General features: G+C 59.2%; 1 protein-coding gene across 8 annotated transcripts in view; it reads right to left on the bottom strand.

Annotated features, from left to right (window-relative positions):
* Nucleotides 1-382: 382 nt before the first annotated feature.
* Nucleotides 383-22,821, bottom strand: part of HDAC7 (histone deacetylase 7) — a 33,182-nt gene continuing 10,743 nt past the window's right edge. For 5 of the 8 annotated variants that reach the window (XM_057487509.1, XM_036904709.2, XM_036904715.2 and 2 more), the window contains exons 2-26: nt 19,049-19,099; nt 15,706-15,890; nt 15,490-15,580; nt 15,133-15,244; nt 14,447-14,562; nt 14,110-14,235; nt 13,654-13,745; nt 13,396-13,506; nt 13,086-13,266; nt 12,675-12,871; nt 12,271-12,444; nt 10,843-11,062; nt 9,676-9,809; nt 9,417-9,537; nt 9,175-9,224; nt 7,899-8,006; nt 6,903-6,958; nt 6,628-6,715; nt 5,435-5,554; nt 5,123-5,220; nt 4,101-4,219; nt 3,342-3,475; nt 2,954-3,038; nt 1,683-1,818; nt 383-1,532 (exon numbers count right to left, since the gene is read on the bottom strand). In XM_057487509.1, coding sequence (XP_057343492.1) covers nt 1,487-1,532; nt 1,683-1,818; nt 2,954-3,038; nt 3,342-3,475; nt 4,101-4,219; nt 5,123-5,220; nt 5,435-5,554; nt 6,628-6,715; nt 6,903-6,958; nt 7,899-8,006; nt 9,175-9,224; nt 9,417-9,537; nt 9,676-9,809; nt 10,843-11,062; nt 12,271-12,444; nt 12,675-12,871; nt 13,086-13,266; nt 13,396-13,506; nt 13,654-13,745; nt 14,110-14,235; nt 14,447-14,562; nt 15,133-15,244; nt 15,490-15,580; nt 15,706-15,843 — 2,853 coding nt within the window. In that variant the 5' untranslated portion in view covers nt 15,844-15,890; nt 19,049-19,099 and the 3' untranslated portion in view covers nt 383-1,486. Of the gene's footprint in view, nt 1,533-1,682; nt 1,819-2,953; nt 3,039-3,341; nt 3,476-4,100; nt 4,220-5,122; nt 5,221-5,434; nt 5,555-6,627; nt 6,716-6,902; nt 6,959-7,898; nt 8,007-8,244; nt 8,501-9,174; nt 9,225-9,416; nt 9,538-9,675; nt 9,810-10,842; nt 11,063-12,270; nt 12,445-12,674; nt 12,872-13,085; nt 13,267-13,395; nt 13,507-13,653; nt 13,746-14,109; nt 14,236-14,446; nt 14,563-15,132; nt 15,245-15,489; nt 15,581-15,705; nt 15,891-19,048; nt 19,100-22,821 lie in introns of those variants that run through there. The other 3 variants (XM_036904713.2, XM_057487508.1, XM_057487510.1) reach the window with 3 other exon arrangements.

Genomic DNA, 22,821 nt, shown 5'->3' with positions numbered 1-22,821 from the left:
TTCTGGAGGCTTTCACTGATAAACAGAAGCCTCAGGAGGTGAGGTGACTTACCTGAGCTTCCACTGGGACCTGAACCCCCGGTAGGTCTGACTGACCACTCTTTGAGGCTCCCTTAGTGCACTGGGTCTGGACACCTGTATCCCTGATGCTGCAGTGGGCCCTCTGCCCATGGACTCAGCCCAAAGCCGCTGCCTCTTTATTATCCTGAGGTGGGACAGCAGGGCAGCTAAGGTGTGTCCAGGATGTCCACATGAAGGCAAGGAGCCGGAAGGGGGCTGCCCGTCAGCCCCACCTTCTTCACACCGAACCAGGCGCACACTGGGCTTACAGCTGTATGCCCACTGCACACCCCCCACTCCGAGAAGCCTGTTCACATGTTCCTTTAAAGCAAATAAAACATTTATTCTTCAGATTTTTTTCCATTTTTTTCTTTTTTACAAAAACATGCATACATACACAGGGTATGGTAGTCATAGGGAAGACACACACACATTCTGTCACATACACATTCTCTCTCTCACACACACACACACACACTCTTTCCTTCTTAGCCCCAGGCCTAGGCCCCAGAAGCCTTGAAGACTTGGCCAAGGCAGCTCCCCCTCCACCATACCTTGCACCCACTCTCCAACCCCCTTTCCTCCCAGCCAAACTAGTCATGGATGGGGCAGGAGTCAGAGTTGGGGTGGGGGACACCCCAGAAAGAGAGGAGGCTCATGGAGAGGTCAGTGACCGAGGGATCCCTGGGCATCACGCTGTGCTTCCAAGGGTAGGTGGAGGGGCTGGCACCATTGATCAGAAGCACAGAACTCCAGAAGCACCTGTCTGCTCCACCAGGGTGCTGAGACGGCCAACCTAGGGTGGCCCCTGTCAGGGGCAGGGACCAGATGGGAGGCCCGCCAGCGGCTGCTCTTGGAAGGAGCTTTGTCTCACTGCCCATTGGTGGTGGCTGGCGGGGGGTGGGCAGCTTCCTGAATCACTTCAAGAAGCTGGTGAGAGGAGGGACTCCCACTGCACGCAGAGATGGAACCCCTGGCTCCTCCCACCTCTGCCCATTCCCCCCATGCAGCCCTCAGAACTAGGAAGGGCTACCCTGGCTGAGGCCAAGTTCACATTTCTGTGTGGAGCCTGGGGCCGTGTGCAAAGTTTGGGGTCTACAGAGCCAGGAATAGTGGTTATGGGTGGGCCAGACTGAGCCAGTCCTCTCTGCAGTCCTGAGGAAGGGGGTTCCAGCCAGGGGCCTGGAATCCAGAGCAGAGGACTCTGTTCTTGAGAGAACCCTCTGGGGCCTGGCTGGCCACCCAGCCTGCCTCTTCTCCGGGTCCTCTTTGGGCCCCATCCTAGGCTCCTTGGGGTGGCTGTCGGGTCTGTTCTCTGGCTCCAGCTCCCTGCCCGGAGAGTCTCTGAAGGCCCCAGGAGTGGGTCCTGTTGCCAGAGGTTAGGCGGGAACCAGGCCCAAAGGGTGGGCAGGTGGGTCCTGGAGCCTCAGACATTCATGGGTTCCTCTTCCTCCACCAGCTGCTCTGAGGTCCTGGGAGGGACAAGGACAAGATGCTGGGAAGACCTCAGCCCAGCTTCCCAGGAGGCCTGGAAGGCTGGGGCAGCTGTCCGAGGATGTGGGGCCCTCACGCTGGGAGGATCCGAGGGGTGGAAAGGCTGTTGGCCAGAAGGCTGGCCTTACCTGTCTTCAGCCAGGATGCCCACGGAGAGGGACGCCAGTGCCGTGACCGCCTCCACTTCTGCATCAGCCCCTGGTACCCTGGCCACCCAGGAGTCTGGACAGGTGGCCAGGCGCTGCATGCAGCCCCAGTATTTACCTGGGGCAAGAAGTCCAGTCAGAAAGGCTGGGAGAAAGCAAGCCCCTCCCCCCTGCTATACCACACACCCTAGACCCACATTCAGGTGACCTCTCAGGCCGAGGGCCCATATCATAGGTGTGGGGTGAGCTCTCTCTCACCTGCCTCTACCTCAGCACAACACCTCCCCTGCCGCTCTCACAAGGTGAGTGGAGCAGATTCAGCACTGCTGTGAGGGGCCCTAGTCGGTGCCCCGGCCATTCTCCCACTGCTTTGGCTGAAAGTCCACCTCTGATTCATTCCCATAGGTGTGGGGTCGCTGGAACACCAGCAGGGCCCACTTCCCCTTGATGGGGTCTGTATCAGGGTGACCTCACAGATCCCGAGCCCCGGTCTCCTGGAGCACAAGGTCCCCCTCACAGGCAGCCCCAGCAAGGCTCAGCCAGCAGCAGGATGGGCATGTGGGAGCGGGAGGGCTGGGCACTGGGAGGGCTGATCTCCACCACAGCCGCTCGGTGTGGCCGCTGGCAAGCCACTTACCCACCCCGGGCTTCCACTCCCCACCCAGACCATGGTCACAACCATCCTGCCTCCTGTTTTAAGAAATATTGTCCACGGGACACGCCAGCACACAGCCTGCCCCAGGGTGAGGGCTCTGTCACAGACGTCTGCCTGAGTCCCGGACGTGGGGAGATCTGTTTTCTCCATTTTTATACCCTGGCGCAGAACATGCTGCTTTACATAAAGTGCTCCACAGATGCTGAGTTGAACTTGAAAATTTAGTGTCTTCCGTGTGGGGTCATTCTCAGACCCAGCCCCCAAAGCAGGCAGAGCTCCTAAGAAGACCCCTGTGGTCAGGCCTGGGGACAGTGCTTTCAGCACACAGGCCTCAGTGTGGCTGTTGGTCTGGCCCTGGCCCAGGGCAGTGGCTGGAGATGGAAAGCCAGTCCTGCCTTGATGGGGGACTGTATGGTGGGCCCTGCTGGGTCCAGTGGGAAGGCCCTGAGGATATCCCACCATCCCTGCCAGGGTAACTTATAGGGAGCCTATTCCAGACCAGCAAGCCCCTTGGCCTGGTTGGCATTGGAAGCCCTGGGACCCAGTCACTGGGGACAGCAGACCCCTAAGGGTCTCCCAGCCTGCGGTCCACACTCACTGTGCACCCGGATCACAGCTTCTAGAGAGCGGATGGCGTTGGGGTTCGGTTTCCGTTTCCAGCCTTCTTCTGAGAGGGGGTCCACCTACAGAAAACAGTACATCAGCCACCCATCTCAGGGACCCACAGGCCCAGCTCTCTCCTACCCCAAGGTCCCTGGCTTTCCAGGCACAAACAGGCATGTGATCTTGGCTCTGCCAAGAGCAGAGACATGGGCCCTAGACCTGACGTGAGGAAGAGGCATCCACTCTGTCCCTTTCCTTCCAAGCCCGGCCACCCACCCCACCTGCAAGCCTTCAGGAAGACACCACACTGTCAGCTCAGAGGTCATCCAGGAAGAGCTGGGCTCTCTGCCCCACAGATGCAGCAGTGGGGGTGGGAAGCTCACCTTGCTGCCCAGAAGAGCAGCCACACAGGCCTCGGAGGCATCACAGATGGCCGTGAGGTCATGGCCACCCTCCAGGGCGAGCACCACCGCGCCTCCTGCCAAGCCCATCAGCTGCTGCGTCATGTACCCGAAGCCTGGAGGGTGGGAGGGGAGCAATGTGAAGGGTGCGGGGGGGACCCAGGACCCTCTCCACCCGTGCCCCTGCTTCTTCCTCTACAGACGATGACTCAGACGCACAAACCCTAGTTCCCAAGTACGTTCCCAAGGAGCCCCATACAAACCCCACGAGTAGCTCAGAGATATAAGGGGCTTGCACAGGGCTAGTAGACGGCAGGGCTGGCTGGAGCCTGGGGCATCAACTCTAGCCGATGGCCCTTTCACTAAGCCACACCATCCTCTTTCTGTCCTCCAGCCCCATGGCCCAGTCGGCTGAGTGGGCTCCCTCTGTCCTGAGGACACTCCCTCAGGAGATGCTGCCGGCCCAGCCTGGGAGTGACAGTTGGGACAGGGGGTGTCCTATGGCTGAGTCTCCCGGATGTATGGGAATGGAGTCCCAGGGTGGCGCAGGCCTCTCATGGTGAACCAACGTGGTCATGAGCAAGGGCCCTGGGCTGTGCTAGACTAGAAGAGCCCAGGGACTTCCAGAGCCAGCTGCCACTCCCCAGTCCTCACTCATGGCAGCCATGACTGCCTGTCCCTGGACTTGGGCAAGCCCAGCTCTCGTTCCCTACACCTCCTCCTGGGCTGGGCCCTCCTTACATTTGGCAGAAACCCGGTAGCCACCCAGCGGGGCTGGGTGGCCCTCAGCAGCATCAAATCCGGCTGACACCAAGACCAGGTCTGGAGAGAACTCCCGGGCGATGGGCATCACGACCATCCTGCAAAGGTGTTGGGAGCTCACCACACTGTGCAGGGTTGCTGAGGGCAGAGGCCCTCTACCGCCAACTTCACTGGGGTTACACCCTCCTCTTAGGACTCCAAGACACCCAGTGTCCCAGCGGGACTAGGGATCCCTCTGATTTCCTTGACCTTGGCTGACAACCTATGTCCCTGGCAACGCCTAAGGATATAGCCACCCAGGGCCTCTAACTGGCAAGAGGCAGGAGGGAACCAAGGGTGGGGGAGCAGAGGGAATGAAAGAGGAGAGCATGATAGGTTGGGGGTTGGGGGTTGCAGTGGGCAGGGCCCCAGGGAGGAGTCAGACCCAGTTGGGGACTGGAAACTCTTGGGACTGAGGTGCTATCCCCTGTACACTGAGTTGGCCAGACCTCACCACTTGCCGCCTAAGACCTGACCAGGGCGACCAGACCCTCCAAGGTCTGGGCCACCCAGAAGGACTCTCTGCCAGGTCCCCACAGCTGCCTCCCTCCATCCCTGACCCAACTCTGGGGGCCATTCTGACGTCTTCCAAGGCCCTGGGCTCTGCACACAGATACCAGGAACCCCAGTCCAGGGCTCCGGAGAATTAGCTCTCATGGAGAATTATCTCCAGAAAGGATTCTGAGACCTACTTGCTGGCTTGTCTTCTCCCAAATGGAGTATAATGACTCCAGAGCGGAACATATAAGCGCTCTTGAATCAGAGCCCAAAGCCCCTCTTCTAGAATGGCTTTTCTTAAGCACTCCTGTGATGTGGGTGCCATCTGCCCTCCCTCTTTCTCTACAGCTTAAGCTTCTCATCTCCCAAGCAAAGCCCACCTCGTCCACACAGCTTTCCGCCCCTGCCCGTCTCCCCTCTCAGGCCAGCAGCTGCTCTTGGTAATGTGGCCCCAGAGCATTTACCTGAAGGCAGCTAAGTACTCAGGATCTCCCATCGGGGGGTCCAGGCCTCCCATCCAGGCCACGTTGACATTGAAACCTTCACCACTGCCAGCTCCCACCTGGAAAACAAGAAGCAAGAGAGACATGAGTGCAGTCCCGGGAGAGGAAGCCCAGGGTGTGGCCGCGTGACCGCTCACCCAGCCTCTTCACTTCTAGGAGAGATGGAGGGTCAGAGAGGCTAAAACGTCTGCCCAGCATCACACAGCTGGTTGGGACAGAGGCAGAATGAGGGCCACAAAGGAGGCAGTGAGCCTGGGCGGTAACGTGCGTCACCTCCTCCACAGCCCCGCTGCCTGGGAAGAAATTGCCATCGTCGTGCCGATGCAGGGAGATGTAGAGCACGCTGCGGTCCTGGTAAAAGGTCTGCTGGGTGCCGTTGCCATGGTGAACATCCTGTGCAGGGAGATGGGCAGTGGATTAGGGAAGGCCTGAGAGCTGAGAGATGGAGCCTGGGACAGGTTGGAAGGGTTTCTAGGTCAGTGCCCAATCTGAGGGTCAGGACCCCAGACTGGAGATAAAGAAATGGGGTCCTAGTGGTAAGCTGTAGAGTGACCCCAGGCAATCTGCTGGCCCTTGCTGAGCCTCAACCTCTCCATGTATGTATAGACATGTATATGACACACCAGAGGAGGGCAGGTGTGAGACCCTGAAGTGGGGCAGGCATGCCAAGGGCAGGCCAGCCACAGAGAGAGTTAAGTGTGTGGGAGTGGATTAGTGGCAGGACAGGGAAGAGTCCAGGGTCACACGTGTCAGGAGACCTTGCTACTCTATCTTGCCCAAGGTCATGGAGTGATGCAGGTGATCAGAAACAAGGTCGGTTACAGAGCGTCACGAAAACGCGGCCAGTGCTGTCCCCAAGGACGAGCTAAGGCCTGCCACTTGGTGACCTCTAGGACATGTAGGGGTGCAAGGGGCACAGTCCCTCTGCTGTCCTCAGCCTGTGTGTAAGAACACTCCATCCACAGTGCCAGTGCAGAGTGCTGTCAGTCAGGTGCATGCACTCTAGGCTGACAGGCCTGGGCTCAAAACGCAGCCCAGGACTTACTGGCATGTAGCAGTGTGTAAGTGACGTGACCTCTCTGTGCTCACTTTCCTCCTCTTTAACCGGGTTGCAGTCAGGATTACACAGTGTTTGGATGTGATTACAGGCATGTTGATGCTATCCGCTAACAGGTTACTGTAACTTTGCAGGGAAAAAGTAGACATTACTTCTGCATAAGGAAGTCAACAGAGGCCAAAGGACAGCATTCAAATGGCTCCTCCCACTGTGCGGATTTGTGAGGGCTGAAGGCCTTCCTAGTGTCCTCTGGGCCTCCCCCAGGAGGTGTTATCTTCACCGGCATTTTATACATGGGGAAACTGAGGCTTAGGAGGCTACCAACAACTAGGCCACAAAGCCCTATCTTCTGATGCCAGGCTCTTTCCACGGGGCTCTTGGATCTGAAGGGCAAGGAACGGGGACCTACCCAGTCCACAATGAGGATCTTGCTGGCCTTGCCCTGTTCTTGCAGCTGCCGGCAGGCAATGGCCACTGAGTTGAAAAAGCAGAAGCCCCTGGGAGGAGAGAGAGGTCCTGCAAGCCCACTCCCTCCCTGTGCTTCCACCTCTAGGGCCTCCTCCCGTAACTGGCCCCTGCAACCCAGCCCCAGAAGGCATAGGGGAAGGAGGGGAAACGTCTCATAGGAAGGCCCTGGGGACCTGCCCTTCACTGCCCCCCATCCAGGCCGCCCTCAGGCCTTACATGGCTGTGGAGTGGTCTGCATGATGTCCTGGGGGCCGAACCACAGCAAAACCGTTCTGGAAACAAAGAATGCTTATCAACCAACCAGTCAGCCAGCCCTCTGACCCACATCTCCATGCACCTGCCCCCAGCCCCAGGCTCATTCCTGGCTGCCAGCATGTGGCATGTCTATGACCTAGTGCTCGGCCCCCAGGCTGGGCATTCTCTGCTTTTAGGTGGTTGTGAACACAGAACCCTCACCCTGGTGTGTCCTGGCAGTTATCACTATAACAACAGCTACTATTTCCTGGGCAAAACCCACCTGCCTGGCACTGCGCTAAGCATTTTATGAGTGCTGGAGTTCCTCTTGACATCTCTCTGAGGTGCGTGCTGTCTAATCCTTGCAACATCTCCATAAGATAAACGTTATTATTACCTCTAGTTTACAGGCTAGGGAAAATGTTGTTTACAGGAAAACATCTTGTGTGAAGTTACCTGGTTGTAAATGATGGAGCCAGGATTTTAAACCCAGTGTTGTGCCCTTAATTGCAAAGCCCATCAGGAGCTGTTTGACGGGGGCACAGTGGGACCGCCTCAGGCTGTGAGCCCTCAGGCAATGGTGTATGGTCCTTAGCACAGGTATCTGTCAGCTGCCCAGCCTAGAGCAACCAGCCAGGCCTGAAAACAGTACATCAGCCTCCCCAAGAACCAATCTGCCAACATGCAGAAGTCCAGAAACACCCAAGGTGTGCCTGTGGTCATGCGGCGGGTCTGTTACATGATCCTGGATGATCACAACCCCGTGTGTCTTACAGAGACCAAAGGCCCAGTGTCACGGTGCGCTGATTCCTCACCAAGGAGCCTAGGACTAGTGTCCAAACCTCACTTTGGTCCCAGAACTCTCCACATCCCTTCCAAAACCCCGTGGTGATATCCAAGAAAAATAACGCCTGTGGTTCTGGGTCTGGCCCTCCCCGCGCCTTCTACACCCACCCCCTCCACGCCCGGCCCGCCCACCTTCAGCTCGTGGGAAGCGACCCTGAAGGCGAGGTCGGTGACGCTGCCAGCGGCCCAGCGAGCCGCACTGGAGGAGTGCAGCTCGCTCCAGACGGTGTCGGTGTCCACCTGCGGGGGCCAGAGTCAGGGCCGGCATCGCCCCAGGCGTCTCACAGGAGCCGGCCCCCGCGGCCAGGACCCCGGGCAGGGAGCCGGGCAGACAGCGCCGCCCCCCAGTGCCGCACCGCCCGCCCGAAGGCAAGGCCTCCTGCGCCCCCCAGGCCCGGCACGACTCGTTCCCAGCGTCAGTGCGCTGCACCAGCGCGGCAGCCTCGCCCCTGCCTCCCGGTTGGGGGCGCGGCGTTACCTGGGCGGGACTTGGGGTTTGGGCCGGGAGGGGTTTAAGCCCCAGCTGACTCTGCTCCGGCCCTGCGGGATGGTCGGAGCTCGAGGGGCCGTCTGCACCACTGTCTTCCACTCAGGGCCCCTAGCCCAGGCTGGGAGGCCCCCCAAACCCAGTCCCTGGGCCTCAAGGCTAGGGAGGGGCCGGGGGGCATGATGGGGAGATGGGGAGGGCGAGGCGGACCAAGAGAGGCGAGGAAGGCAGAGAGAGTCGCAAGAGGCTGGAGAGAGAGAGAGACAGAGAGACAGAGAGAGGAGGGAAGAGAAAACAGAGGCAACAACAGTTGGAAAAATCAGAAAGTGGCAAGAAATGGGAAGTTGTGAACAGGGCGCTGACTGGCTCCCAAAACAGCCCCCCAGCTACGGCTCCCATTTCCCTCCACAACGTGGCCTCCATTCCCTGCCTCCACACAGCTGGCTGGGAAACACTGCAGGGACCTTTTCAGGTGAGGAGAGCCCCGCCAGAGGCGGCAGGAGGAAGGAAAGCTGGGGAGTGGTAGAGGAGGGTACCCCTCAGCCCCTGGCCAGGCAGCCCCGAGTGGCCAGAGGCCCACTCGGGGAGGGCAAGACCACCTGGAGGCTGGCGTGGAACGGCCAGTCCTGAGCACCAGGGCGTCACGAAGGGAGATGACCCCCAGCCCCACTCTCGGCCCTGCTCTTGGAGCCTTCCTCATCATTTACACCGGCTAAGTGTGAGGCCCAGGGCTCCACGCTTAGGAAACACTGACGGGCCTGCAAGGAGCTTCTAGCCAGCAGAGGGACACTATGGGAAAGCCCCTGGCCTGCTGGGTCTGGCAGAACCAGAACAAGCAGGCAGGGGCTGGGCCTGGGAGAAGGAGGGGAGGGGATCCAAGAACCCGTAGCAATGGCCGCGTGAGGCCACAGGCACACTTACCCCAACCCCACCACAGGGCAGCGTCACGAACATCCGCTGTGCCAGAAGCCCTGCGGGGAGAGGCCCAGAGCATGAGCCCTGCCGGGGGCAGCGGTGGGCAGCAGAGGGACAAGGGGCAGTGAGGGTACATCCAGGGTGCTGGAGGGGCAGGCTGGGCAGAGCTGGACAAGAGGGCACAGGAGAGGCTGGGGCTGGGTGAGCCAGGAGGGGTACAGGAACAGCAGGCGCCCCCGGGCCCCTACCTGCCAGCTTCCCGTTGTCCAGTTTGAGGCGGCTGAGCGGGTTGGTGCCGTAGAGGAGCACATGGCGCTCGGAGTGCACTGACTGCAGCTCCTCCAGGGAGGCCTTCCGGCCCCGGAGACACTGGGAAAGGGCCCATGGAGCTCCTGAGCCCCATTCAGCCCGACCCCACCCTGGTCGCTGCTCCCTTGGCCCCACAGCCCACACTTCCTTCTGTTACTCTCACCTCATCCATTCTGCAGACCCATCCTGCCTCCTCACCTCACACTGGCTCCGGAGGCCCCGCTCCTGCAGCCGGGACCAGATGCTCTGGATACGGCCTGCATGCTCCGGGTGCCTGCTGTTGTCTCCACAGGAGCACTGGTGCTTCAGCATGACCGAGTCGTAGACCAGCCCTGCCAGGAGCAGGGCTCAGGCCTGGACCCCAGGGAGTTCCCCACCATCGGCTGCACGTGGAGCACCCACACACGGCCAGGGTCAGCATGCCCCCCACACCCACAGTACCACATACCCCATCCCGCCCCTTGGCCCTGCACACCTGTATGCACACCCCCTGGCAGCCTCCCCGGGCAGTCTCAGGCATCTCATAGCACCACCACCCCCTGCAACACGACTGCCGCATGGCCCTGCCTTCTAGACACACCGAACCCTCCTTATATGGCCCAATACATATACTATCGCCTCAAGAGCTCAAAGCCTAACCAAGGGAGGTCTCACACTGGATGTCATGACCCAAGTAGGCTACAAAGGGGAAGCAAAAGGAGAAAGAATTCTTCAGAACCCCCAGAATTGGGAGCTGGGAATGAGACAGGACAGATGCAGTCTGGGGAAAATGCCATTCTCAGGCGACCGGCAGGACGCCAAGAGGACCCTGCACCGCTGCTGGTGGGGGGGCTCACTGTCAATGCACCTCCAGACATCAGCATCTTCAAGTGTTGGTACCATTTGGCCCAGGGATGCCACTCTTGAAGAGCGACTTTTGGGAAACAGTCCCGGGGATGAGGAAAGATTTATGTACAAGGAAATTCAGATAAGGGAGAATGAGTGCCCTCTAATCCCCAACCAGTAAGAAATCTTAAATCAAAATAAAATACTCCAATGAAATACCACAAAAATCTCACTTCTAATGATTAATTATATTGCAAGGTATTCAAAACATGTTAACTGAATAAATGGGGGACACAATGTGGTTACCGTGTATTTGGTATTTGTATGTACACATTAAGGCCAGAACAGAGACTGGACAGAAGTAAAGCAGCATTTAAGAGTGGCCGCCTCAGAGTGGCAGCACTGGGGGACAGTTTTCATTCTATTCTTACGCTTTCCTGTAATGTCCCAGTGACGCCATGACACAGACACAGACTCACGCCCTGGGCCTGTGTGTGCCCCCAGCCCCGTCCTCTTGCCCCACTAGAATCCGGGTTTTACCTGTGGTGAAGGGCAGGGTCCCGGCAGGAGTCTCTGAGCCAGGCAGGACACGGGGCTGGCTGGCCGGCTCTGGGGTTGGTAGTGAGGCAGGTGCGGCCGGGGATGACTGAGCCCTGGACAGGGGCCGGTGACTGCCCTGAGCCAGAGGAAGCAGCACAGATTCCCCAGTGCCTCCCCGGGCAAGCCGCCCAGCCAGCCGCTGCTGCTCCCAGAGGAACACCTGAGGGACACAGGGGGCCTCAGTCTCCAGGTTCTCAGGACCCTGCTCCGTCCTGCTGCTGCCCAAAGTCTCAGAAACCTCCAGACAGGCCCCTTTTCTGGGTAGATTCCAGGATGCCTCTAGGCCTGCCTCCCAGACAGGATCTGGCCTTTGACTCTATGAGCCCCTCACCCCTGCCAGGCCCCCAAATGTCTGTACCCCAGACTGACCACCCCATTCCACCAGAGCTCCCTGGGCCCTGGGGACTCCAAAGCCAGAAACCAGGTGAGAGGCCTCAGGACCAGCTCTAACCCCATCTCCTCTTTTCCAGGGACTGTACACCTGCCCAAGGACACAGGATTCTGGGTGAGCATGTGTTAGTGGTACCACATATCATGGGCTGAATTGTGTTCCCCTTCCAACTTTGCATTTAGGAAGGAAATCCCACCCCCCAGTATGTCAGAATGTGACCTTACTTGGAGATCGGGTCTTTACAGAGATAATCAATTTAAAATGAGGTCATTAGGATGAGCCTTAATCCAGTATGACTCTTGTCCTTCTAAAAGGGTGAAATTGGACATAGACATGGCCAGAAGGAAGACGATGTGCAGACCCAGGGAGAAGACAGCCAGCTACAGCTGAAGAGAAAGACCTGGAGCACTGCTTTCCTTCATAACCCTGAGAAGGAGCCAGTCTACTGACCTTGATCTCAAACCTCCACCTCCAGATTTGGGAGACAGTGTATTGTGCTGTTTAAGCCGCCCAGCCTGTAGCCTGTTACAGCAGCCCCAGCTCGGCTTCACTCAGGTGGGGGAGCACTCTGGCTGGGGTGCTCGAGCCCGGCTCTGCCCCACTTGCTCCCTAGCCACCTTCCTGGAGGCAGCACCTGCTCACAGGGAGAAACACTGGGGCAAGGATGTGCACGGCTCCTGAAAGGCCAGCCTCACTGCAGGACAAGTGACATGGCCTCACAGGAGACTGGCTAGCTGGCTGCTGGAGTGTGTGTGCATATGCGTGTGTGCGCGTGCGTGCGTGCGTGCGTGCGTGTGTGTGTGTGTGTGTGTGTGTGTGTGTGTGTGCCTGTGTCTGCACCTTGGTGTGGATCTGGCAGGGCAACCACGGGTCCCAGAGCTGTTCCTGGCCCTGACCCCGTCTGCCTCCCTCCTGTCTATGCCAGGCCCCAAGGTTCCCTGGTGATACCTTCCAGGAACAGCTGGGTGCTATCATACCTGCTGGTGCTGCTGGAGAGGAACAGGGCCTCTGGCGTCATGCTGCCTGTGGCTCAACTCCCTGTGTTCCATACTGTCCCCGCCCGCGGGCCCCACTCCACCACCATCTGTCTCCAGGTCCTCAGCGGAAGGTATCTGCCGCAGTCGGGGCTTCTCACTTGACTTGGCTGGCCTCTGAGGAGGGAAGACGCTCAATGAGAAGCCATTCTGGAGTGTGGGGTATGGGCTGGGCTTGGTGGCTGCTCCTCCTGCTGGGACTTCAGTGGCCACACAGCTCTCGGCCCTCAGGAGCACGTGTTCTCTCTGGCCCTTCAGCTCCCTGCTCTTCCTAAGCCTCCCTTCTTTGTTCCCCGATGGGCCCAGTCAGGCAACCCTCACCACCACCCCTACCCAGCCGCCCTCACCTTGATCAGCTGGATGTGAGGTTTGAGCCGCTCCAGATGGGGCTGCAGGGGGCCCAGCGGTGGGGGGGCGGAGGCCCTTGGGGGCAGGGGTTCTGAGCGGGTCCGGCTCAGCGGCCGGTGGAGGCCCGATCCGGAGAGCCGCTCGGTGGTCAGTAAGGACTGGGCAAAGTGGAAGGGCAGGGGCCCCAGCCCGGGCACTGGAAAGAACGGGGTGGGGGTGGGCATGAGGAGGGAACCGCAGGGAGGAGTGGAAGCAGCAAGGGCATGCAGCGGGGGGCAGGGGCTCAGCAAGGAGGTGCACAGGAGGATGGGGAGCTGCAGAGGAGGCCGGGACGGTGGGACCCCTCCCCAGACCAGCCCTTAGCATGGTGCACAGACCCAGCCCCTCCCTGGAGAAGCAGCAGGACTCACCCGTCAGCAGTGGGGTGTGAGAGACTGAGGGGTCCAGGAGGAGAACGGGCTGTAGGCGAGAGGGCAAGGGGCCCCCAGCCTCAGGCTCCAGGCCGTGGGGCAGGAAGAGGGGAGCATGGGGGCTTCCCAGGACTGGCCCCCGAGGGCCCAGAGTTGGGTGGGTCCTGCGGTCACCATCAGCCTGGGGGAAAGATGGGGAGAAGTTACAGGGAGAAGATTCAGCCGAGTGGTAAAGGCAGAAAGGGAGGCAATAGAAGGAAGCAGAAGAAGCCAGGAACGTGGAATGGGGGAGGGCACCTCAGCCACTCACCCTGACAGGGGCTGGCAGCCCCAGTGTGATCGCGGGCAGCAGGGACACTGTCGGCAAACCGAGCGGGGCCAGAGAGGTCTCCTGCAGCCGCAGCCGCGGGCCCAAGAGCGCCTGCCGTGGGGAGCAGGGCCGGGTCACTGGCCCCAGAACTCCACCCCAGGCACGCCTTCCCCAAGACACCCAGAGGCCGCCCAGTGGCGGCCCGGCCCGGTCAGGGCCACCTGCTGAGAAGGCAGAGCCCAGCCTGCGAGGCCTTACCTCCGAGCCCAGGACAGGGTTGGGGCCGTGCTCGCTGTCATTGGGGGAGCTGCACCCTGATGCCGGAGTGCTACCACTACTGGGGGAGGAGTCTGAGGGTTGGGGAGACAGGGAAGTGCAGTTAGAGGCCAGTGTGGCCAGGAGGGCAGGGCTGGGCCCCTGGTCCAAGGTATCCAGGACAACCCCTCCCCAGCAGGCAGTCTCTGCTTCCTGCTTTCTTCCCATAAGGGGCAGAAGGCAGGCTGCCATGAGTCTCCAGTAAGTTTGGACACCTTTTTCCTAACAGGCCCCTTCTGGGTGGACGCCAGCTTAGCCAAAAGAGCAAGGGCTGCTCTTAGCACCCCCTCAGTGTGTAGGATACACCCTGCATAGCCACACATTAGCCCTGAGGAGGCGGCTGCAGTCCGGGTGGGACCTCAAGGGCACCCCCCACCCCGCCACCCTGCTGGCCCTCACCACCGAGGGATTCTGCAGGCCTCCGCCGGAGGCTGGGCGGCGCACTCTCCTTTCTGAGCAGCGGATTCTTCCTCCGCTCCAGGGACTTCTTGGGCTTGTAGCGCAGCTTCAGGTTGGGCTCGGAGACTGCGGGGGCAGCAGCTTGAGAGCCCGCAGCACCCTCCTCTCTGCCCCTCAGCCCTCCCTCCTAGTCACCTCTGAGTTAAGGCAAGAGAAGGGGCAGCCAGGGAGAAAAGCCCCCTGTGCTGCCCTTCCCCACTGGCTCCCGCACCCCAGCCTCTGCCCGAGCCCCTCTGCCTCTCGCCCCTGCAGGTCCCTGCCTGCCCAGCCCACTCACCCGTCTTCCGCAGAGGGAAGTGTTCTGGGGCATCACTGGGCAGGCTGGGAACAGGGGGCAGAAAGCTGCTGAGCAGGGAGTGGGTGGCTCCTTCTGTCTCCAAGGGCTCAAGAGTTCTGTGGGGTGAGTGCCAAGAGAGCTTCAGAGGGGCACGGACGCCCACAGGGCTGGCAGCCGCCTCACTCCGCCGGTGCTCCTTCCAGAGTCCTGTGCCCCGGAGATGCTAGGAGGTGGCGGCCAGCAGGGCCAGGGGGTCTGTGGCTGGCAGGCATGGGGCCAGCCTCCCTACAGCAGCCATCTGGTTCCCTGGCTTGGGTGAGGGCCAGATGCTGGGACTCTGTCTCCTGCAGGAGGAATCTGCTCTAGAAGTGAGGATCTTTCTGAGCTTAGGGGAAGACTTGGAAAAGGGACTTATGTGAGGAAGAAAGCCAGCACAGTACACACGTGAGAGTGTGAATATAAGAGGGACGATGGGCCTCAGGTGGGGGGGGGGAGAGGTAAGTAAAGGAGAGAAGAGGGCAGGTGTCAGGTGGGACAGGGGCCTGGGCAGGCAGCACGGTCAAGGATGAGGAGTAAGGATCAGGTGGCAGGCAGCTGGGAGAAGCAGGGGAGGCTGTGTGCACTCACAGGCTGACATACAGGGAAGAAGGCCACGGCAGGGACACAAGAGGGCAGGTGAGAGCTACCTGTAGGGAATACTGGAGCTATTGGGATGGACTGTTCTCTCCAGGGCTGCCTGCTGCTTCTTCAGAATCACCTCTGCCAGCTTCTGCTTGACCACACTGCTGGCTACGGCACCTGTGGGGCAGAGAATCATGGGGGGGCTGCAAGGGATGGGGGGGGCCCCCTGGCTCACTGCGTGCCCTGTCCACACGCCCAGTACCGGGTGTCCCAGGCACTCCTCAGACAAGAGCCAGGCCCAAGACCCGGCCACCCACCTGACATCCGCAGGCAGGGCCCCGCAAGCAGAGGGAGACCCAGGCTAGCGTGGCTTCCCCAGCCCAGCCCTCACAGGCCCACCAGCAGGGAGTCTCCATCCTTACTTCGCTTGCTCTTGTCCTTATTGAGAAGCTGCCGCAGCTCTTGTTCCTGCTGCCCCATCTGCAGCTTGGGCATTGGCGTGTCCATCGGGAGCTGTGGGTAGGGCCGCGCCCAGGAAGCGCATGGAGGTGAGGACATCAGGGTCATGGAGGATGGAGGGAGGGAGGGGGCCAGGGCGAGCTCAAGGCTGCCCTGCGTGCAGGAAGCTCTATCTTTACCCTCAGGGTCTCCACGGAGCGCTGCTGCACGCCTGCGAGGAAGAGGGGATGGTGCAGACGCGAGGGGTGCTGCGGGGCCAGCAGCGTGGGCTCTGGGGGGCGCTCCACTGGCGGCCGCTGACCCACCCGCAGGTCCATGGGCTGGGGCTGAGGGCCTGGTGTGTCTGCACGGGGCCTGGGGCAGCCTAAGGACACAGAGGGAGGGCACAGTCAGCCGGAGTTTGTCTGCAGGCCCACAGTTACCGCCTAATCAGCCCCCTTCAGACTCACCTGTCAATGGGAATGCCCCACCCCCCACCCCGGGGAGCCTTTTCCCACTCCATCCTCAGCAGAGTCGTGCAAGGTCCTTCAACTCCACTTTGCCCATGGGCAAGGAGGTCAGATAAACTGTGCAGTTAGCCTATAGCTGGTTGTTTGAATTGAGCCTTCTGACACAAAGCAGAGTGCCTTTCCACTAAGTATGTCACCTCTCCAGGCCAGGGGCTGAGGCTGTGGCGACTTAGTGATGGGCTGTGAGCCCTGTGGCATTCTGGGCTCTGCCATCCCCTTCCCTCCGTTCCTGCTAGAATGAGGATCTGGCCCAGTGGCCCTCTAATGAGCTGCCCTCAAAGACAGCGATCTGACAGGCAAGCACTCCTCTCTGTCCAGCCTCCCAGCCACAGGTCCCCATAGGACTTCTCAGTCGCCCCCCCTCCTGTGCTCTATCTCAGGCCACAGGGCAAAGGCCCAGCATCTCAAGCCCACAGCCAGCCCTGGCCTGACACTCTGGGCCTGGACAGCCCTAGGCACAGGACAGCTTCCTCAGCTCACTGGGACCTCACACCCGTGGGCCTTGCCCCCAGGTACCCTCATGCCAGCCAGTTCTGGGCCTGGCATGGTGAGGGCAGCAGGTTCAGCTGCCTCTTCTTGAGTGTCCTCTGCACCCATGCCAGGAACACCCTTCCAAGGCCAGGGGTGCAGAGGCTATTTATAGCCAGCCACCAGACTGTGCTCTGTGCCCACTGGGCCAGGCTGGGCAGGGCAGCAGGCACTTGGAGGTGGAGCTGCCATAGAGCAAGTATCCTGGCAAAGCGAAGCAGGTGGGAGTGGGAGCTGGTGCCCTAGGACAGAGCACACAGTCAGGGAAACCTTGCTGGAGAGCCTCCTTCAGCTCGTCCAGTGCTGGGCATCCCCCTCTGGGGCAACCACAGGCTGTCCTCTGGGCCCAAGGCTGAGGGGAACTAGAAGGCAATTCGGCCAAGCACCACGGGGAGCCAGGAGAGTCGGCCTTCAGGCCCTACTCCACAATTACCTGTGCACCTGTCTGCAAAACCCTCCCACCCGGTCACGCCGCAGGCCATGGGAGGCATCACTGTCCCACCACCCCAAAAGAGGAAACCGAGGCCCAGGTGGCAGGTCTTAGCCAGGGCCGCCCCACAAGGGGCCGAGTGAGCCTGTGCTCCAGCCCCTCCGAGGCCAGTGTTCTGGCTCAAATTCCCATCAACTTTCAGGAAGGCCCCCTCCAATTCCTGGGGGGCAGGTCTCACTGGGCAAAGGAAGAGAGGCCTGCAGTGGGTTGCCACGAAGGGCTTCCACACACATTCTCTGATGGTGAGAAGCAGACGAGAGGGCAACAGAGCAGGGAGTTGCCTGCCACGGCTCTCTAGACGTCAAGAAGGGAGGATGGGCATGTGCCCAGATGAGGCCCGCAGGACGCATGGCTCTGGACCCCCCCACTATTTGTCCTTCCACCCCTGGAATCCCAATTCGTGCTCTGGTTGGGCCTCTGATGCCAACGGCTTCCTGCCCCAGAAAGGGTCCCATCCTCCCAGGCTCGGCATCCTGGCTCCCAGGGTGACTCCCCAGTGATGTCAGAGGGACCCTGAGGAACTCAAGGCAGGCCACCTGGACGCCCAGCTAGCCGCATCCCTCACCGCAGCACCACTGAGGCCTCCAGGGCAGAAGCTCTGGGCGTGCGGGGAGGCGCTCTGCCTGAAGCCCTGGGAGTGCCTCTCGGGGTGATTACGCACTGGGGGATCTCCGCAGTCTGGCACTGACCTGGCTTCTCACTCTGTCTCCTACAGCTAAGCCCAACCTTCCACCCTGGTCGCAGGTCCCGTCCTGACGCCCATGTCCTCTGGGCTGTGGCTCAGTGTCCCCATGCGGGCACCGCCCTCACCCTGCAGTTCAACTTTTCCAGATCCTACCCTTTCTTCCAAGCCCACTGGGGTCTTCCCTCCGACCTGGACCCAGCCCAGCATGCCCTGTGTCTCTCCCCTCTCTAGATTTCAATCATGCTGGCAGTGGTGCCTATAAGAATGGCAGACAGTTTTGTTTCTTGTTCACTCTTCCAGCATTTAGAACAGTACCTAGCACATGAGTCTCCCCATAAATACTGGTTGAATCCAGGAATAAATCTCTGTATCCCTGCTAAAATGCCTAGTAAGTGCCTTGACACAGAGACTGGGTTTGTTAATGTTTTCTTCCTTTTTTAAATTTCTCTCTTTAATTTTTTTAGAAAAGTACACATCTAGGAGAACTAAATGATATCAGGGATGAACTCATTAATCTGCCATTCCCTCCTTTGGTCCTGGTCACACACTGCATTCTACTATTACTTCTCTTTTTATTTGTGTATCTGGTCTTCCCAACCTGCCTCTAAACTTTTGGACAGCCAGGACGGAAGCAAAGAGGATACCTGGCCTCCATGTCTCCCTGCAGTGATTAGGCATTAGGTGTGACCCTTGCACCCAGCTGGCTCTAAGTGGATACTGGATGAAGTGAAGGAAGGGGCAGCCCTCCTCCAGTGCAGCCCAGCCCTGTGGGCATGTCCTAAACTAGGGCAGCAGCATGAAGGCCCCTCTGTAACATGCCCAGTGCAGCCTCACAACATACACAGAAACTGTGAGAGGGCTGAGAAAGGGCCCTTCCTTCCCAGAAGCGGCGTGAGGCATCTTTATGCCCGGCAAGGCCACGCCCACCCTGCGGGGCCAGTGTGAGGACTGAAAACCACTGGAGAGAACACGCCCGGCCGGGTTTCGCCCAGACCTCGGGGTTCACGCGTTAGCTTCCTATCTGCCTCCCACCTTGCCGCACTCAGCAAGGACCAGAGCACCCTGCGTTTCCTCCTCCTGCGCTCCTGGCGCTGGGACCAGCCTGGGGCCAGAGCTGCCTCTCCCATGCCTGCTCCTCGCCCCTTCCCCGTGAAACCCCAGCTCTGCCCTCAAACCCTGGACCCCCAGCTCCCCACTCACTGGCAGGTGCACCAGTGACCCCACTGCCCCACCCCTCACTCCTCACCTTTGTGTCCTTTCCGTCGTCACCCTCCACCCCCCACCACAGTCTTCCTCAAGTCTGACCTTACCTGGGCCAGGGGCACTGGGGCGGAGGGCACCCGGGCTCACCTGGGTCCCATCTGTAGAGAGAACAGAGATGGCATGAAGGGGTGGCAGGGAAGGGGAGAAAGGTGAGGGAGGAGGAGGCCACAACGGGCAGGCCCAGTGCCAGCCTGAGCACCCCACACGTAGGGCCCAAACCAGAAGCCAAGGAAAAGGAGATCCCGCCCCGTTCCTCTCCCCAGATTCCCATGTCAGGCGACGTCAGCCCCAGCCCCGTCTTCCTCAGCCACCCTACTGACCGACTCAGATCTCAGGTCTGGCCGGGGCGCAGTTCACCCGACAAGGCCTTCAGCCCTCCCCGCTGTGCTCAGACCTATCCTCCTGGGTCCAGAATCCTGGGTCCCCAAGGGAGGCGGGACAGCGTAGCTGCCTGGAGGGAGACAGGGAGGAGCAGGCCTGCAGAATAGGAAGGGGTGGGGGCTGCAGATGCCTCCCAGGTGGGGGCAGAAAGGAACAGGTGGGAATGGAGAGGCTTCCGCCATGGGGGAGGGCGTGGGTACAGCCTGGAGGTCAGGTCAGGTCTGGTGAGAGCTGTGCAGTGGCAGGTATGGAACAGCCCCAGGACCACACAGTAGGAACCCCTTTTGTCCCCAGTCCTGTGTCCTGCAGCCTCTGTACCCCCAGAGAAGAGAGAACCACTCAGCCTTTTTCTTGGATAACCTGAAATAGAAGTCTTTCTTTTTGGAAATGACTACCTCTCCCAGGCTCCTAAGCTTGGCCCAGGGCCCCCTATCCCATGCAGAACCCATGGCACACCACGGTAGGGCCCAGCTAGTCCACAGCAGGGAGGCCTGGGGGAGACGAGAGTCCTAAGGCCACCCGCCCAAGATGGACATGTTCCCTCCTGTTAACCCAGCTCAGGGCCAAGGGGACAGCAGCCAGGACACTGGGTGTACACCTGGACACACAGACTTGCGAGGGCCAGACTTGGGCAGAAGGGATATTTTCTGAAGGACAAGCGCTCTTTTGGGTCTGTGTTTAAGGGCCAGCCACAGTTCCTCTTCCAGAGGCAGAAAAAGGAGAACTCCCTGCAGGTAGGCGCCACTGGGGCGGGGGCAACCCCAGGCACAGCCAGCCTCCCTCCAGCACTCATGCCCAGGCTCCAGTGGCTGAGGGCTAGCAGGGAAGTGCCGCTGCTCCGCCTAGCCAAGAGGGGTGTTTTGGGGTGATGATCTGGGATATAAACCCTTGAGAAAAGCTGTGTGTGCCTGCGTGTGCCCGCATGCCTGTGTGTGCACCTTCATGTGTGCCTGGATGTGCCCACATATGTGCCTGTGTGTTGCCAATAGGGGCCGCTTCCAAAGCAATTCCTGGAAAAAGTTCTGCTTCTCCCCCAACTCCCTGGCTCTGTGCTGAGAGCTTCTGAGTTCAGAAGAACCCAGAGCAACAGAGATCAGACCTGGGTAATAACTTTCCCATGTCAAGAGAGAGGAAAGGTATCCAAAGGTACCCAGCCATGGGCTAACCCAAGCCCGGAAAGTGAACAACCCGTATCCCAGGGATGGGGGTCAACTTGGGGTCCCTCACAGGATGCTGTTACCAATACTGCGGGGTGAGACTGAAATAACATCAGGAGTGAGTGGACCTGAGGGACTGAGAACACTGCCTAGGGGCTGGACCCTTCTGCACACAGCTCCCAGCCAGGGGGAGAGCTCTTCTTTCTGGAATCCTGGCTACGCCCTTTTCTACCTCCTCCACAGGCTGAAGAAGCGCCTTACCTGGTACTGAGGCATCTGGGCCTACAGGTCACTTTCCCACACCAGAGCACCTAGTCTCACACCAAACCAGAGCCCCAGAAACTCTGCCTTAGTGGGTCGGCCCCAGCCCTTGGCAACCTCCAGCGCCACCCTTCTCTCCCTGGAACACCTGCACAGGCGGCCTTCTGCTCCCACCTTGTTGACCTGGGCCTCACCTGCAGATGTGAGGTTGCCCCAAGGCCAGCACACGCAGAGGAAACCTGAGCCCTGCCTGATCACCTGCCTCTGTCAGGAGCACTACTGCCCAGAAGCCCTCACCACCTCCCCCATGCCTCCAGATCTTTTTGAGGCTGTTCTCCCCTCCTTGGTCTCCCAACTAGCTGAAAAAGAGTAGCAGGAAGATCTGGGCCCCAGCAGGCAAGAGGAAAGCAGGCAGCGGTGGGAGACCAGTTCTGGGTTCAAGGCTGAGTCCCCCAAGTGGCAGCTCTGGTCCTCCTTCCCTGACTCAGGCCACGCAAAGCCGGACTCCGTGTGGGGGCTGGCAGAGAAGAAAGCTGGGGTGAAATAGCTTCGGGAAGATACGAGGATAAATAAACATGAGAAGAACATCATGGTTGCCAGGCCTGTATGACAGGGTGAGGGCTGAGCCCAGAGAAGCTCTTCATGAGGGCATCAGGTCACAGAATCTGAGAATGTTAGGGGCTGATGGGGCTTTAGAGATTGCCCAGGCCAACACTCCCACTTTGCAGATGAAGAGTAGAGAGAGGGGAAGGGGCTGGGCTATGGTCACCCAGCGGGTCTGCGGTACAGCCAGGCCAGGCCAGGCCAGCACAGGAGAAAGCCAGGTAGTCCCAAATGCAGTTAGTAAACACCTCCATGTGAGATCATGGTCCTGGGGACCAAAGGGATGAAAATATGAATGAAACCTGGTTCTCATTTTCAAGGAGTTTAAAATACAGCCCACAATTTTTTAAAAATTATAAAGTATACTACTTGCAGATAATAAAAAATTCAAAGAGCCTCAAAAAGTATAAATCAGAAAGGTTCTCACTCATCCAACTCCCTAGGACTTCCCTAGAATCAACCCTTTTTAGCAGTTTATGTCTCCCTTCCAGAAATTCTCTTATTATTAATTCTAACACTCATTATCTCGGCACTATGCTCCTTACTCCTTAGCATTATCCAGAACCCTGGAGGCTACAAACTGTCTGGAATCTCCTGCCACATGAAGCAACAGGAGTGAAGGTCCACAGCATGCAGGATGTTGACTTTGAGGTCAGGTGGACCTGGGTCCAAACTGGCTCCCTCAGTGGCTGGCAGAGAGAGCCAGGGTGCAACGCACCTAGTCAAGCCTCGGCTGCCCAGCATGTAATGAGGGTAAGAATATCTACTTGGAAGAGTTCATTTGAGATTAGCAACGCTGTGTGTGAAGCAGCCAGCACACGGAAGGTGCTCCCTCAGTGGCTGTGATTACAGTTTGCCCCTGAACTTGTCTGCAGCCTCCCACCTGGCAGAAGCACTTCAGAGTCTGGTTCCAACTGCATCCTCCTCGGCCACAGTCCATTTCCTCCCAGGTGTATTTCTGGCCTCATCTCTTATTCCTTCTCTGCTAACCACAATCTATTCTCTTTTCCTTCCATCTCGACCTTTATAAACTAACACTTTACTGTGTGCCAGGAGTTATTCTAATTGCCTTACATTTGCTAATTCATCAAGCCCTCATGAAAAACCTATGAAGTATTTACTATTTTTATTCCCATTATATAGATCAGTAACCGGGCCAGTGGTATTAAATAGCTTTGAAGTCACGTAACATGGAAGTGGCTGAGCTGGGACTTGAGCCAGCCAATCGGGCTCCAGAATGCATGCTCTCAATCAGTGCTCCCTCCTGCTCCTCCCCAGCCAGCTGCTAGAGAGCAGATAGCAGGACCCTGCTGCTCACAGGGAAAGAGCACAACATCACACAGCCACAGGAGCCCACACCTGCAGCAGAAGCTCCCTACTTCACCCTTGGGTCTCTGTGAAGGCAATCCCAATCACTT

Source organism: Manis pentadactyla, chromosome 10 (genome assembly GCF_030020395.1).
Source record: "Manis pentadactyla isolate mManPen7 chromosome 10, mManPen7.hap1, whole genome shotgun sequence".
NCBI classification, from domain to species: Eukaryota; Metazoa; Chordata; class Mammalia; order Pholidota; family Manidae; genus Manis; species Manis pentadactyla.
The sequence above is the reverse complement of the archived record's forward strand: the minus strand, read 5'-3'. Positions and strand labels throughout refer to the sequence as shown.